The sequence below is a fragment of the Portunus trituberculatus genome, chromosome 20, assembly GCF_017591435.1.
Source record: "Portunus trituberculatus isolate SZX2019 chromosome 20, ASM1759143v1, whole genome shotgun sequence".
Classification (NCBI taxonomy): domain Eukaryota; kingdom Metazoa; phylum Arthropoda; class Malacostraca; order Decapoda; family Portunidae; genus Portunus; species Portunus trituberculatus.
The window spans coordinates 16,434,290-16,447,333 of record NC_059274.1 but is presented as its reverse complement, the minus strand read 5'-3'; the positions used below and the strand labels follow the sequence as shown (position 1 = coordinate 16,447,333).

The 13,044-nt window shown below is 45.8% G+C and overlaps 1 protein-coding gene across 2 annotated transcripts in view; it reads right to left on the bottom strand.

The window, feature by feature from the left end:
- Nucleotides 1–1,299: 1,299 nt before the first annotated feature.
- LOC123506614 (octopamine receptor beta-2R-like) overlaps nt 1,300–13,044 on the bottom strand; it is a 32,033-nt gene continuing 20,288 nt past the window's right edge. The window contains exon 3 of one of the 2 annotated variants that reach the window (XR_006675476.1): nt 1,300–1,896. Coding sequence is in view for 1 of the 2 variants with exons in the window: in XM_045258861.1 (XP_045114796.1) it covers nt 7,597–9,273 (1,677 nt within the window). In the remaining variant the exon portion in view is untranslated. Of the gene's footprint in view, nt 1,897–5,774; nt 9,366–13,044 lie in introns of those variants that run through there. The other variant, XM_045258861.1, reaches the window with a different exon arrangement.

The window sequence follows — 13,044 nt, the reverse complement described above, 5'->3', positions numbered from 1 at the left end:
AAATGTAGGGTTGGTTAAATGATAATAGAAGAGGAAACAGCATGAGTAGCAAGACAAGGTTGATAAAGTCCATGAGAGAGGAAGAGATGGAGCAGATAACAAAGAGATGCGGAGATGAGACAAGGGAGTGACTGGCAAGGCTGTAGCACGGGCTGTCACGGTCTTCAGGAAGGCTTGGATAAACTTTGTGTAGGAGAGTAAATGTGATGGCTGATTGTGAAGATAATCTCTCTCTCTCTCTCTCTCTCTCTCTCTCTCTCTCTCTCTCTCTCTCTCTCTCTCTCTCTCTCTCTCTCACCGAAATAGAAAAGACAACGTAACTTTGCACGCCTATTTTCATTTGCAGTTTGAGGATTGGTAAAATTATTCTGCAGACTTCACGTCAAGTAGTTAAGAAGCTTAATGCGCTGCAAAGTTTCAGAAGCAATGAGTAAACTTAAGTGAAAGAGAGAGTGGTAATTTGGGCAAGGAGGAGGAAGAGGAGGAAGAAGAAGAGGAGGAAGAGGAGGAGGAGGAGGAGAAGGAGGAGGAGGAGGAGGAGGAATAAATACACTTAATATAGTTTTTTTACAGTCTTGATCAGATTACAACTTTCTAGGTTGGACTCATTTGTGGTACAGTATTGTTTGCTGCCTTTTCGCGTTGTTCTGCATGGTAATGTGTTTCTTAACTGGAATTTCTCCCCTTCCTCCCTATTTCTCTCTCTCTCTCTCTCTCTCTCTCTCTCTCTCTCTCTCTCTCTCTCTCTCTCTGTCGCTGAATCCATGTGTCTCTAGTATGTTATTTATTTCCGTGGAGGAGATGGTGGAGTGCGAGGCAGGCGGTAGTTTCAGCTCTCACTGAGGATCTTTGAGTCATCCACTGAACCTTTCCGCGCGTCAGTTTTACATTGACGTATGGACGAGGTGAAAGCTGCAGCCCGGCAGCCGCCATCCCCACCAAAGCTCTAAAAAAGTATTTTCTATCTTCATAGACTTATTTGGGATTATTCATCTCAAAGTTACGTGTGGAGGTGTTGGTTTGCGGCCGTGTGGTGCAGTGAGCCGGTAAGTGAAGACCCGTGCCGCCAGGAAACGCGTGACGAGCTGTGCCAGGTGTCCACAGTATTGCTGTTAGTGTGTCGCACCTCGCAGTAGTGGTGTCTGTCACTCACCTGGCTGAGCTCCACACAGGTGCCAGTACCGCGGCGGCCCACACACGCGCTGTGCGAGAGAGATGTCTACTCAGCTGACAACGCACAGCGCCTCACCACCAGCTGTCAGAAACACGTGGAGGGGAAATAAGAAAGGAAAAAACGAGTGAAGATGTTTATATATTTATTAGAGCGACCACACCAGACGTGATACACGGTGGTCACCACCTGCGAGCACGCTAACATTCTTGTTATCCCATGATCGCTGCAGGTCATGAAGCGGGTGGCGCAGCACCCAGCACGGCACACCACCTCTGCTACCGCTTAACACCGCACAGCAGCAGGGCGCGTGGCGGCGCCCGGCAGATGCTGTTCAGTGCTGGTGTCTAGGAGTAATTTTGATGATATACATTTTTTTTTTTAGAAAAAATAAGATATTTCAGATGAATTTCAAGTGAACATCTTAAGCATATAACAACATTTACCACGTAGGCTACAGTAGTATTGAGGATAGAGTGGGGCGGGGGCCCCGCGGGCCGCGCCGCAGCACCTGATTGGCTTACTCAAGCGAGAGAGATGGGGTCCGTCGCCGTTCTGAGGGGAGCCGTCCCCTGCTCGTAGCCAAACGTTATTTTTCAAGGCGGAGGGTGGCGGCCGCCCGCCACTCGTGCATGTCAGGCCCGCGGCGCCGCCGGCTGTGGTGGTGAGTGCCGGCGAGGCCGCGGCGCCTGGCCAGGGAGGAAGGGAGGGAGACATCGTGCGGGCTGCGGTGGATTAGAGAGAGAGAGAGAGAGAGAGAGAGAGAGATGCTGGCAAAACGCCTAAAAAGGATGAAGGTGAATCAGACTATATACATATATATATATATATATATATATATATATATATATATATATATATATATATATATATATATATATATATATATATATATCTATCTATCTATCTATCTATCTATCTATCTATCTATCTATCTATCTATATATATATATATATATATATATATATATATATATATATATATATATATATATATATATATATATATATATATATATATATATATATATATATATATATATAGATAGATAGATAGATAGATAGATAGATAGATAGATAGATAGATAGATAGATAGATAGATAGATAGATAGATATAGATAGATAGATAGATAGATATATATATATATATATATATATATATATATATATATATATATATATATATATATATATATATATATATATATATATATATATATATATATATATATATATATATATATATATATATATATATATATATATATATATATATAGAGAGAGAGAGAGAGAGAGAGAGAGAGAGAGAGAGAGAGAGAGAGAGAGAGAGAGAGAGAGAGAGAGAGAGAGAGAGAGAGAGAGAGAGAAATAGTCTACATATGCATATGCCGCTACAGCCAGCACTGGCTCTTCCCCTCTCCTTCCTTGAGTGTTACCCTCCTCCCTATTTGCTCTCTCCCTTTTTGATCCCTGCACCAGGAGAACCTGTCCGCCGTGAATGTAAGGCCGCTTTTATGGTGTGTCTCTCAACCCATTGTCTCCCCAAGTGAAGATTCAGAAAGACACCATGACAGACCGTCTCAGCCTCGCGGCGCTTAACACAAACCGACCACAAAGGAACATAACAAATAACGGACGTTCACACATCACTAACGGGTGTTCATTCGGGACATGACATGTGGGCCAGGTGTGTCCCCCCCCTCCTGAGTGTCCCACCCTCCTCAGCCCACACGCACCGCCTCTCGATGTGTCAATGTGTTTCTTTACTAGTCACGCGGATGAAGTGTGTGTGTGTGTGTGTGTGTGTGTGTGTGTGTGTGTGTGTGTGTGTGTGTGTGTGTGTGTGTGTGTGTGTGTGTGTGTGTGTGTGTGTGTGTGTGTGTGTGTGTGTGTGTGTGTGTGTGTGTGTGTGTGTGTGTGTGTGTGTGTGTGTGTGTGTGTGTGTGTGTGTGTTTGATCTGCTGTTCTGCTGTTTGATCTGCTGCAGTCTCTGACGAGACAGCCAGACGTTACCCTACGGAACGAGCTCAGAGCTCATTATTTCCGATCTTCAGATAGGCCTGAGACCAGGCACACACCACACACCGGGACAACAAGGTCACAACTCCTCGATTTACATCCCGTACCTACTCACTTCTAGGTGAACAGCACCTACACGTGAAAGGAGACACACCCAAATATCTCCACCCGGCCTGGAAATCGATCCCCGGTCCTCTGGCTTGTGAATTGTGTGTGTGTGTGTGTGTGTGTGTGTGTGTGTGTGTGTGTGTGTGTTTGTGTGTGTTTGTGTGTGTGTGTGTGTGTGTGTGTGTGTGTGTGTGTGTGTGTGTGTGTGTGTGTGTGTGTGTGTGTGTGTGTGTGTGTGTGTGTGTGTGTGTGTGTGTGTGTGTGTGTGTGTGTGTGTGTGTGTGTGTGTGTGTGTGTGTGTGTGTGTGTGTGTGTGTGTGTGTGTGTGTGTGTGTGTGTGTGTGTGTGTGTATGTGTGTGTGTGTGTGTCTGTGTGTGTGAGCTGCTTTAGACCAGCCGACCACGTGTGGGATAGTTAGACAAGGGTGAAATAATAAACGTGGAGCAGGAAGCACAAGAAGGCTCAGGCAAGAAGCATCCCATTACTGTGCGCTTTACAGCTCGACTCGGCCTAGCCAAGTGCAGCCGTTGGGAGCGCAGGCAAGAGAGAGAGAAAAAAAAGAAAAGAAAAAAACAGCAACATATTTGCCTTCCAATCCCGTGAATGTGAAGCATTTTGGTCCATGATGAAACAAAGTCACGTCCCGGTGCGGAGCCGCCGCTAACAAGGCCCATTCAGATGTCTTGCGTTTGTCTGCGTTACTGCAGCATTACAATGCTTTGCGAGGCAACAAAGTAATGACATCCTTTGTGCAGCACAGCGATGATGTGCGTCCATGAGACACGCCTGCCCCTAACGCCGAGTAACGCTGCACCTATGCTCTTACTCACCCGCATTTGTACAACGTTATGTATATATATATATATATATATATATATATATATATATATATATATATATATATATATATATATATATATATATATATATATATATATATATATATATATATATATATATATATATATATATATATATATATATATATATATATATATATATATATATATATATATATATATATATATATATATATATATATATATATATATATATATATATATATATATATATATATATATATATATATATATATATATATATATATATATATATATATATATATATATATATATATATGTGTATATATGTGTGTGTGTGTGTGTGTGTGTGTGTGTGTGTGTGTGTGTGTGTGTGTGTGTGTGTGTGTGTGTGTGTGTGTGTGTGTGTGTGTGTGTGTGTGTGTGTGTGTGTGTGTGTGTACATATAATATTGTTAGGTAAGCAGAATGTTTGTAGCCACACGCTTCATTGAGTGACAGTGGCGTCACCTGCTGGCGTCACTGACGCGATACCTGGACTGTTGGTGGGACGGGTTGGCGTGACTACGCTGCAGCAACACACTACTAAGACAGCCCTCCTTTATAAACAAGGACAACTCATAATATAACTGATGATAACAAAAAGAAAAAGAGAGAGAGAGTACCGGGAGGGGGTTAGGGCGAAGCCTTCCTCCCTGCCGCCGGGGACCCACGGGCGCGAGCAACCCCGTGGCTGAGGAAAGAGATAGTCAGACTGAGTCCTGAGAGGAAGTGTTCGTCAGCAGTTACACGGATCCTGTGTGCACATTAACAAGTATATACAGAGCAGAAATGTCACACGTATTTTGGAACACTGCACGGAAGTCATCACTACAACTCCTCACATTCATAGAAAACTGTTAGTGGTAGAGTCTAGTATCTGCATCTACGCACTACACATCCTTTACGGGACAGAGTTCGACGACGCTGAGCCTGACATGACGGGATGATGATAGACTATAATGCAACATTTTGTTAGAGAGTCTTTTATACTTTGAAGTTCAGAGAGTCTACAGGAGAAACGCCGCCGGAACTTTACCCAGATGCACAGGCGAGGGTCTTCAGGTGGTTTAGAAGACGGGTTTGCTCAGGCGAGTCTTGAGTTGCTTGCACCAGAAAGTGAGACGAGCGTGGCACTCGTTCCTGACTGTCTTGGTTTTGGCGTCCACGATGACACCAAATGCCAGATTTTAGTGCATTGTACGCCCGAGGCTTCCATATCGATACTCCATCTCCCTCTCACAACGCACAGGCAAGTGACGTACTAAGGTGTTTGCCATCGCCACCATCACCACTACTCAGCACACTCTGGCAAGGCTGGTGACAAGTCTGCCTGGTGGAAGCGGCCACTGGACTGTATGTGTGTGTGTGTTTCATTGTTTGATCTGCTGCAGTCTCTGACGAGACAGCCAGACGTTACCCTACGGAACGAGCTCAGAGCTCATTATTTCCGATCTTCGGATTGGCCTGAGACCAGGCACACACCACACAGCGGGACAACAAGGTCACAACTCCTCGATTTACATCCCGTACCTACTCACTGCTAGGTGAACAGGGGCTACACGTGAAAGGAGACACTCCCAAATATCTTCATCCGGCCGGGGAATCGAACCCGGTGTGTGTGTGTGTGTGTGTGTGTGTGTGTGTGTGTGTGTGTGTGTGTGTGTGTGTGTGTGTGTGAAAGTGAAAGTGAAAGTGAAAGTTGGGGAAGGAGTCGTTGAAAACAGATGACGCAGCTGCCTTGGGTCACCAGGTTGCCTCTGCTTCACGGCAGCCCGGTGCAGCCAAGCGCCACGCTGTCTTGTGGTGGTGGTTGTGGTGATGGTGGTGATGGTGGTGGTGATGGTTTGGGCAGTAGAGTTTCCAAAGATAGGGAGAAAGTGATGCAGAGCGATAGGAAAAGAGTGTTGGGGAATAGCATTGTCGGCTGAGCGTTGACAGATAGTAATATAGTTTTCAGGTGAAAGGTTTTCGTGGAAATGTTTGAACTTCTATGTTTAGGAAAAGTGAGACAGAAAGATAAAAGATACAGACACAGGCACAGCACTGAACAAAATAAGAACAAAATAAAGCACCAATATCTATGACAGAGTATTAAAGTTTCAAAGTTCCGGAGAGAGAGCAGTGAAGCAATGTGAGCAGCGGAGAGGAAGAGACGCCTGTGTGTGGCACCGAGAGGAGAGTGCATGCAGGACAATGAAAATGATGAATTAGTGCGTGGATACGTTAATGGGAAAAACATGTTTGTAAGTACCGTAAGACACGTGTCTGTATAACAGTGTGTGTAGGAGAATGGCAGCTGTGGACAGATCATCTTTGCTTGCCTGTGGCTGCCTTGCCACATGCTGCCTGGCTGTGCGAAAGTTTAGTTTAGGAGTGAATTTCCTCGGGTTTGATGCTCCAATGCGTAGCCGGTAGGGTGTTGCCTTGACAGTGGTGGTGGCGCTGAGCTGAGGGAGACGCAGATTAATATGCAAATCCCGTCCTTGTCTCCGCTGGCTTTGTGTTTGCATAATAGGTGTTGTTTTTCTTGCCAGAGAAATAAACTTCTCTAGTGATTCATGTAGGAGACACGGACAACTGTCACGCCAAGGAATAAACTCCTGCCTGGCGCTCTTCCAGAAGAGTTGCTGTGTGTTACACTGAGCCTCGCCAGGCACCAAGCGTTGCACGATTGTGGCTCAGAATTTGCCTTCTAGATGGCTCATTTTGGGTCCACATTGTTCCATCTCGTGGCGTATGTAGATGGAAGTCTCTCAAGTAGATTGCTACAGAGACAGCATTCAGTAACACGGGGAAAGCAGGATGCTGAACAGTTTTACTACCTTAGTAGATTCCTCACAGACCTTCGTAATTACTAACCTTGTACTCTTTTGCATATGTTTTATCTCCACATAATGCATACATGTGTGTAGAATTTCAAGCATGTCCGAGTGAAGCAGAGAATTCCACTTTCCTCCTAATAACAATCAAGGAGACGACGATTACCTCACCTGATGAGCGAACTTAACGCATTGATCTCCATTTTACCGACTCACTCGTTAGTTCCATCCTGCCGACAGCAGCTAACATTGCCCAGGGTGATAACGGCACTGCCTTGGCTCTCCTCTGTTTCCTTCTCTCTGCGAGCTGCATTGTCCGTTGTTGTTCTGAAGGAATCTGGAAGAGTTTTGAAGGAAACACTTGTTGGTGACGCAAGACAACACACACGAAGAGAGGAACGTTAAGGACTGGAATGTTTTAACCTGAAGAAGATTTCTTTCCCAGTTCTAACACTGACAGAGTCCACACACACACGAACACCATCGCCTCACATTAAAGTCAATAGTTATTCGAACAACAGATACAGTTTGCGCCGCCGCACATACAGATATAAGAAGAGCAGTTCTCAATCTTTACTGAAAGCCCGAGGGAAAGGGTGAGGGAGCCTGCTGGGGTCAGACGAACGCCCCGGGAAGGTCATCGTCTCGCGTGCAACACTTCAGCTGCCGCAGAGTCTTTCTGAACGCCTCCCGGAATTCGGCTCTGAAGTAAGCGTAGATGAAGGGATTAAGGGTGGAGTTGAAGTAGCCGATCCAGAAGAGCGTGGTGACCACAGCCTGCGGGCACGGGCAACGGTCGCCGCAGATAGTGACAGCCACGTACCAGGTGAAGAAGGGCATCCAGCACAGGATGAAGGCGCCCATTATGATGCCTAACGTGCGCGCTGCCTTGTGTTCACGGCGCATCACCGGGTGGCTGCCGCTGTGACTACTCCCACCCCCGCTGCCTCCGTAGTGCAGGGCGCTCGGGGGCATCAAGGACTCCCTCCTCCCAAAGGGCACAGGGCTGATGACTCGTACCGGCAGGCCGCTCCCCGTGTGTCCGTTGATGCTGACGGAGCTGTTGCGGGAGTGGTGCGCCTTGAGAGTGGGACTAGTGTCCACGCGATCATCTACTTCCTCATTAAACGATAAGTCTGGACTGGTGGTCCTCGGACTCACCTCAAGTGAGCTAGACGTGTCCGGAAGAGCAGGCGGGCCCAGCTGTGTGGTGTCATTCAGTAAGTGTTTACTAGATTTTCTAGCGTTTGTACTTTGGTCTTGAGTACAGATGGTGGAGGGCTTGCGGAAACCTCCGGGCCGCGGTTCATTGCCCAAGTCACAACGCGAGATGCGCGGCACAGGACCAAGCTGGAACTCTTGTCTGTCGCAGTGCTTGTCCTTTTTCTTCCTCAGCTTGGGCCTCCTCCTTAACCTGAAGGCGGCCAAGATCTGTTGAGCGGTGGACGAGGAGAAACCTCGCTGTACATTGTTGATGGTGCACGTGCTGTTTGTGCGGCTCAGGATGGCGGCCTCCTGCTTCCTGGCCTCCAGCAGGATGCGGTAGTACAGCACCACCATCACCGTGCAAGGCACCCAGAAGGAGAAGGCCGACGACAGGATGGCGTAGACCTTGTTAACCTCAAAGGTGCAAGAGTCAGGCTGGAGGGCGCGGTGCTCTAGGTGGTCTGCTGTGGCGTACCATCCAAAGAAGATGGGCACGAAGGAGATGAGGGTGGGCGCCAGCCACACGTTGGCCAGCATGAACACCACGGCACCCTTGGTCATGTAGAGCGGGTACTCCAGGGGCTTCACAATGGCGTAGTAGCGGTCAACACTGATGCAGCACAGGTGCAAGATGGACACAGTGGAGAAGTACACATCAAAAGAGTTCCAGAGATCACACATGATATAACCGAAGAGCCAACGACCCGAGAGTTCCACGGAGGCGTTGAAGGTCATGGCGCAGGAGGCCACAAGCATGTCCGCGATGGCCAGAGACACCAGGAAATAGTTGGTGAGGATCTGCAGCTTGCGGTTGAGGCCTATGCTGACAATGACTAGCACGTTGCCCATCACAGAGACCAGGATGATGCTGCCCATGAGGAAGGCCTTCAGCACCAGCAGGGCCACACTTTCCCAAACAAACGCCTCCCCGCCCCCACCGCCCGCCCGCGCTAGGGTTCCGTTCCCGCCCTCCTCAGTCCCGGGAGAGGCGTCCGCAGCTGCAGCAATCACGTCCTCCGCGGCACTCGCTTCTGTGACGCTTGTGTTGAGCCAGAGTTGTGACATGGGCGGTGTCTGTGGGGCCATCAGCGCCAGCGGCAGCTCAGCACCACTCGCGTCCTCGCCCACGTGGCCATGTCCGCCTCGCCCGCCCCCGCGCCCATGCTGCGCCCTCACTCCTGCAACACAACACACACCGGTGAGCGCTCACGCCCTGAGCACACACACACACACACACACACACACACACACACACACACACACACACACACACACACACACACATTTCATTATTCACTGAGATCTACTCTTTGACAAAAAAAAAAAAAATGAAACTGAATATCTCACACAGTGATATGTTTCCCAAGACAATAGGAAAATTCGAAACAACTCTCCTCCATGAAAGGATATGTGAGGTTCCTCCCAGATAGAGACACTAACTAAGGGAGTGTGTCGCAGCCGAGTCAAATGAACGGGATCTATAATATTAGTGCTCGTCCCTTCGGTGCCTCTGTTCACTCTGGACTCCACGTTAACCCCTTCAATACCGGGACACATTTTTACCTTGAGATTTGTGTACCATTAGACCATTTTATTAACATTGGAAAGGGTCCATGGAGATCAGGACATATATAGCCATACTCTTTACTATTTCAATCTCCCAAATAAGTTTCTCAAGTTGTATGAAATTACCAAATACTAAGCAGAATGAACGGAAACGCGTCATGGTACTGAAGGAGGTTAAGCGAAGAGAACAATCTAAAATATCACTGATGCTTTATGTTAGGAAAACTCTGAATTAATTTATGGGGAAGTTGAACAAATAGTGAAGAAAGGTATTGATGTTTCCTGTTAAGAAAATAGTGAAGGAATTGATGCTTCATGTTAGGAAAAAAGTAAAACTAAAGTGAGAGAACATTTTGATGCTTTATGATGCGAAAACTAAAAAAAAAAAAAAAATCGCTGCTTCGTTATAATAAAACATACAATACATTAATGAATAAAAATATCGTAGGCCTTTGATGCTAAGAAAATAGTAAGAAGAAAACAAAGAATACCATCAACGACTATAAGTTCCCAGGAGAGATTAGATTCTCAAGACCAGACGCTCCAGACAACACGAGAAGGGACGTAATGAGACCACAGGAGGACAGTGAGCCAGGCCAAGACAGCGCCAGGCGAGGGCAGAGAGACAAGCGTTAGTTAAGGTCAAGGCAAAGGATGACAGGGTGTAATGCGAGGACACATATGATAGCAAGGCGAGGACACGGTGTCATGTGAGAAGTGTTCCTCTCTCTCTCTCTCTCTCTCTCTCTCTCTCTCTCTCTCTCTCTCTCTCTCTCTCTCGGTTACTCCTTGATTAATTAGCGTAAAATGCAGTTTCTTCATCTTTTACTGTGATTCCTCGCCTTTCTCAGCATTAAGAACTTTACCTGAAGCACATTAACGCTTATTGGTTTTCTGTTTTGTTATTATGTTATATTATCAACGAAGACGTAACCAAATAATGCGAAATTGATAAAGAAAATTGCTGATAATGAGATGTATCAGACGCAGGTAACATTACATAAAGATAAACACACACACACACACACACACACACACACACACACACACACACACGCACGGTGAAAATACTAAGTGAAAAGACAAATATCTCTTCTAGTTGTTCTTCCTCTTACAAACAGAAAGGAAAGAAAAAAGATAGACAAGAAAACACAAGAATAATCCTCGAGACACATCCTGCTCTGCTTTTCATCTTATTCACTTCAAGGAAATTATCGCATCAATCCCTTTGTATTTCCTGCCACTCTTTTGCTCTCCTCTCACCTCCAACATGTTATCATCATCGTCAAGAGTTTTCACGTTTGATTCTTTCCTTTCTTCTTCAACGTCTTTCGTGTAATGCTCCCATTTTGTCTCTCTCTTTCTCTCTCTCTCTCTCTCTCTCTCTCTCTCTCTCTCTCTCTCTCTCTCTCTCTCTCTCTCTCTCTCTCTCTCTCTCTCTCTCTCTCTCTCTCTCTCTCTCTCTCTCTCTCTCTCTCTCTCTCTCTCTCTCTCTCCTCTCATCGCTCTCTGCTTCTTCCTTTCATGTTGCTGTGCGTTGTGTCTTCCTCTCTTCGTCTTGTGTTATTTCACCGTCTTGGTATTGTGTTGGCAGTGCTCTTACGTGTGGGTGAGTGGGTGCAGGGTTGGTGTGGATGTGCACGTGTGGGTGTTTGTCTCTGTGTCTGTGTTTCTGTTCGATATGTCTGTCTATCTGTCTGTCTGTCTGTCTGTCTGTCTGTCTCTCTCTCTCTCTCTCTCTCTCTCTCTCTCTCTCTCTCTCTCTCTCTCTCTCTCTCTCTCTCTCTCTCTCTCTCTCTCTCTCTCTACTACTACTCTCTCTCTCTCTACTACTACTACTACTACTACTACTACTACTACTACTACTACTACTACTACTACTACTACTACTACTACTACTACTACTACTACTACTACTACTACTATTCGTAAACAACAACACTAGCAACAACAATAACAACATAAACAACAAAAACCAAAACAACAACAACAACAACAACAACAACAACAACAACAACAACAACAACAAGAAACACAGGAGCAATTTTGTTCTCTGTTGCTAATGGATTTCAAGGTTTTATCATTATTTTTCTTTCCTTTCATACTTTTCACATTGAGAGAGAGAGAGAGAGAGAGAGAGAGAGAGAGAGAGAGAGAGAGGAATCTGTAAGTCATGTAGTAGACAGGGATAAATGTTTGGTACTTAAGGCGGCAACATTGCCAAATATACACTGGTGGCAGGGGATCCACGCGCCCTCTCTCCTCCCCTCAACCCCATCCATCCCTTGGCACTTTCCTCGGCTCTCTTTCATACCCTGCCACCCTTGCTCAGCCCCTTCACACCCACCTTCCACTCCTTACCACGCGCCCCCTTCAGACTCCCAGCGAAAGCAGCGAGGCAGGGAGAAAAATGTGCAGCTCTAACATAAATATATATCAACATTAACCTCAAGGATGATTTAGCCGCGAGAATGGTGCGAAAAATAAGCTTAAACTCAGGTTCTCATTAAAGTTAAGGTGTTTTGGAGGTAAGGAAGGGTGATGGTGTGTGTGTGTGTGTGTGTGTGTGTGTGTTTCTTTATGTACTCTCGTGGGTGGTATTTTACGTCCCTAGTTCATACTCGTGAGACGCGCAACGCAGCACACCTGTCTCTACGTACTGATTGCCGTGACACTAAGATGCTTCCCCGAGATTCATGAACCTACGGACTCTCTCATTTAAAACTGCGTCTCTCTAAACACTGCTGCTGCTTTTATTACTAGGATGTTTGCGACTTGCTTTATTGCTATTACTATTGATGTTACTACTACTACTACTACTACTACTACTAATAATAATAATAATAATAATAATAATAATAATAATAATACTTCTTCTGCTACTACTACTGTTGTTGTTTTTGCTGTTGTTGTTTTCGTTGTTGTTTTTGTTGTTCTTCCTCCTACTCCTCTTCCTTCTACAATTTCTTCTACTACTACTACTACTACTACTACTACTACTACTACTACTACTACTACTACTACTACTACTACTACCAACACTACAACAACAACTACTACTAACAGCACCACCACTTTCACTTCAACATCAGCAACAACAAGAACAGCAACAACAACATCAATAACCTCGGACATATTTCCCCTCCCTTTCAGTAGCATTCAGCATTCACAACACATCACGCATCTGTTTCAGCACTCCAAACAGTATGCGCCACAGCACAGCACGCAACACAGTTCACTACCCATAGAATACAAACTTTTTCTAGTACATATAGAGCCAGCAACATAACA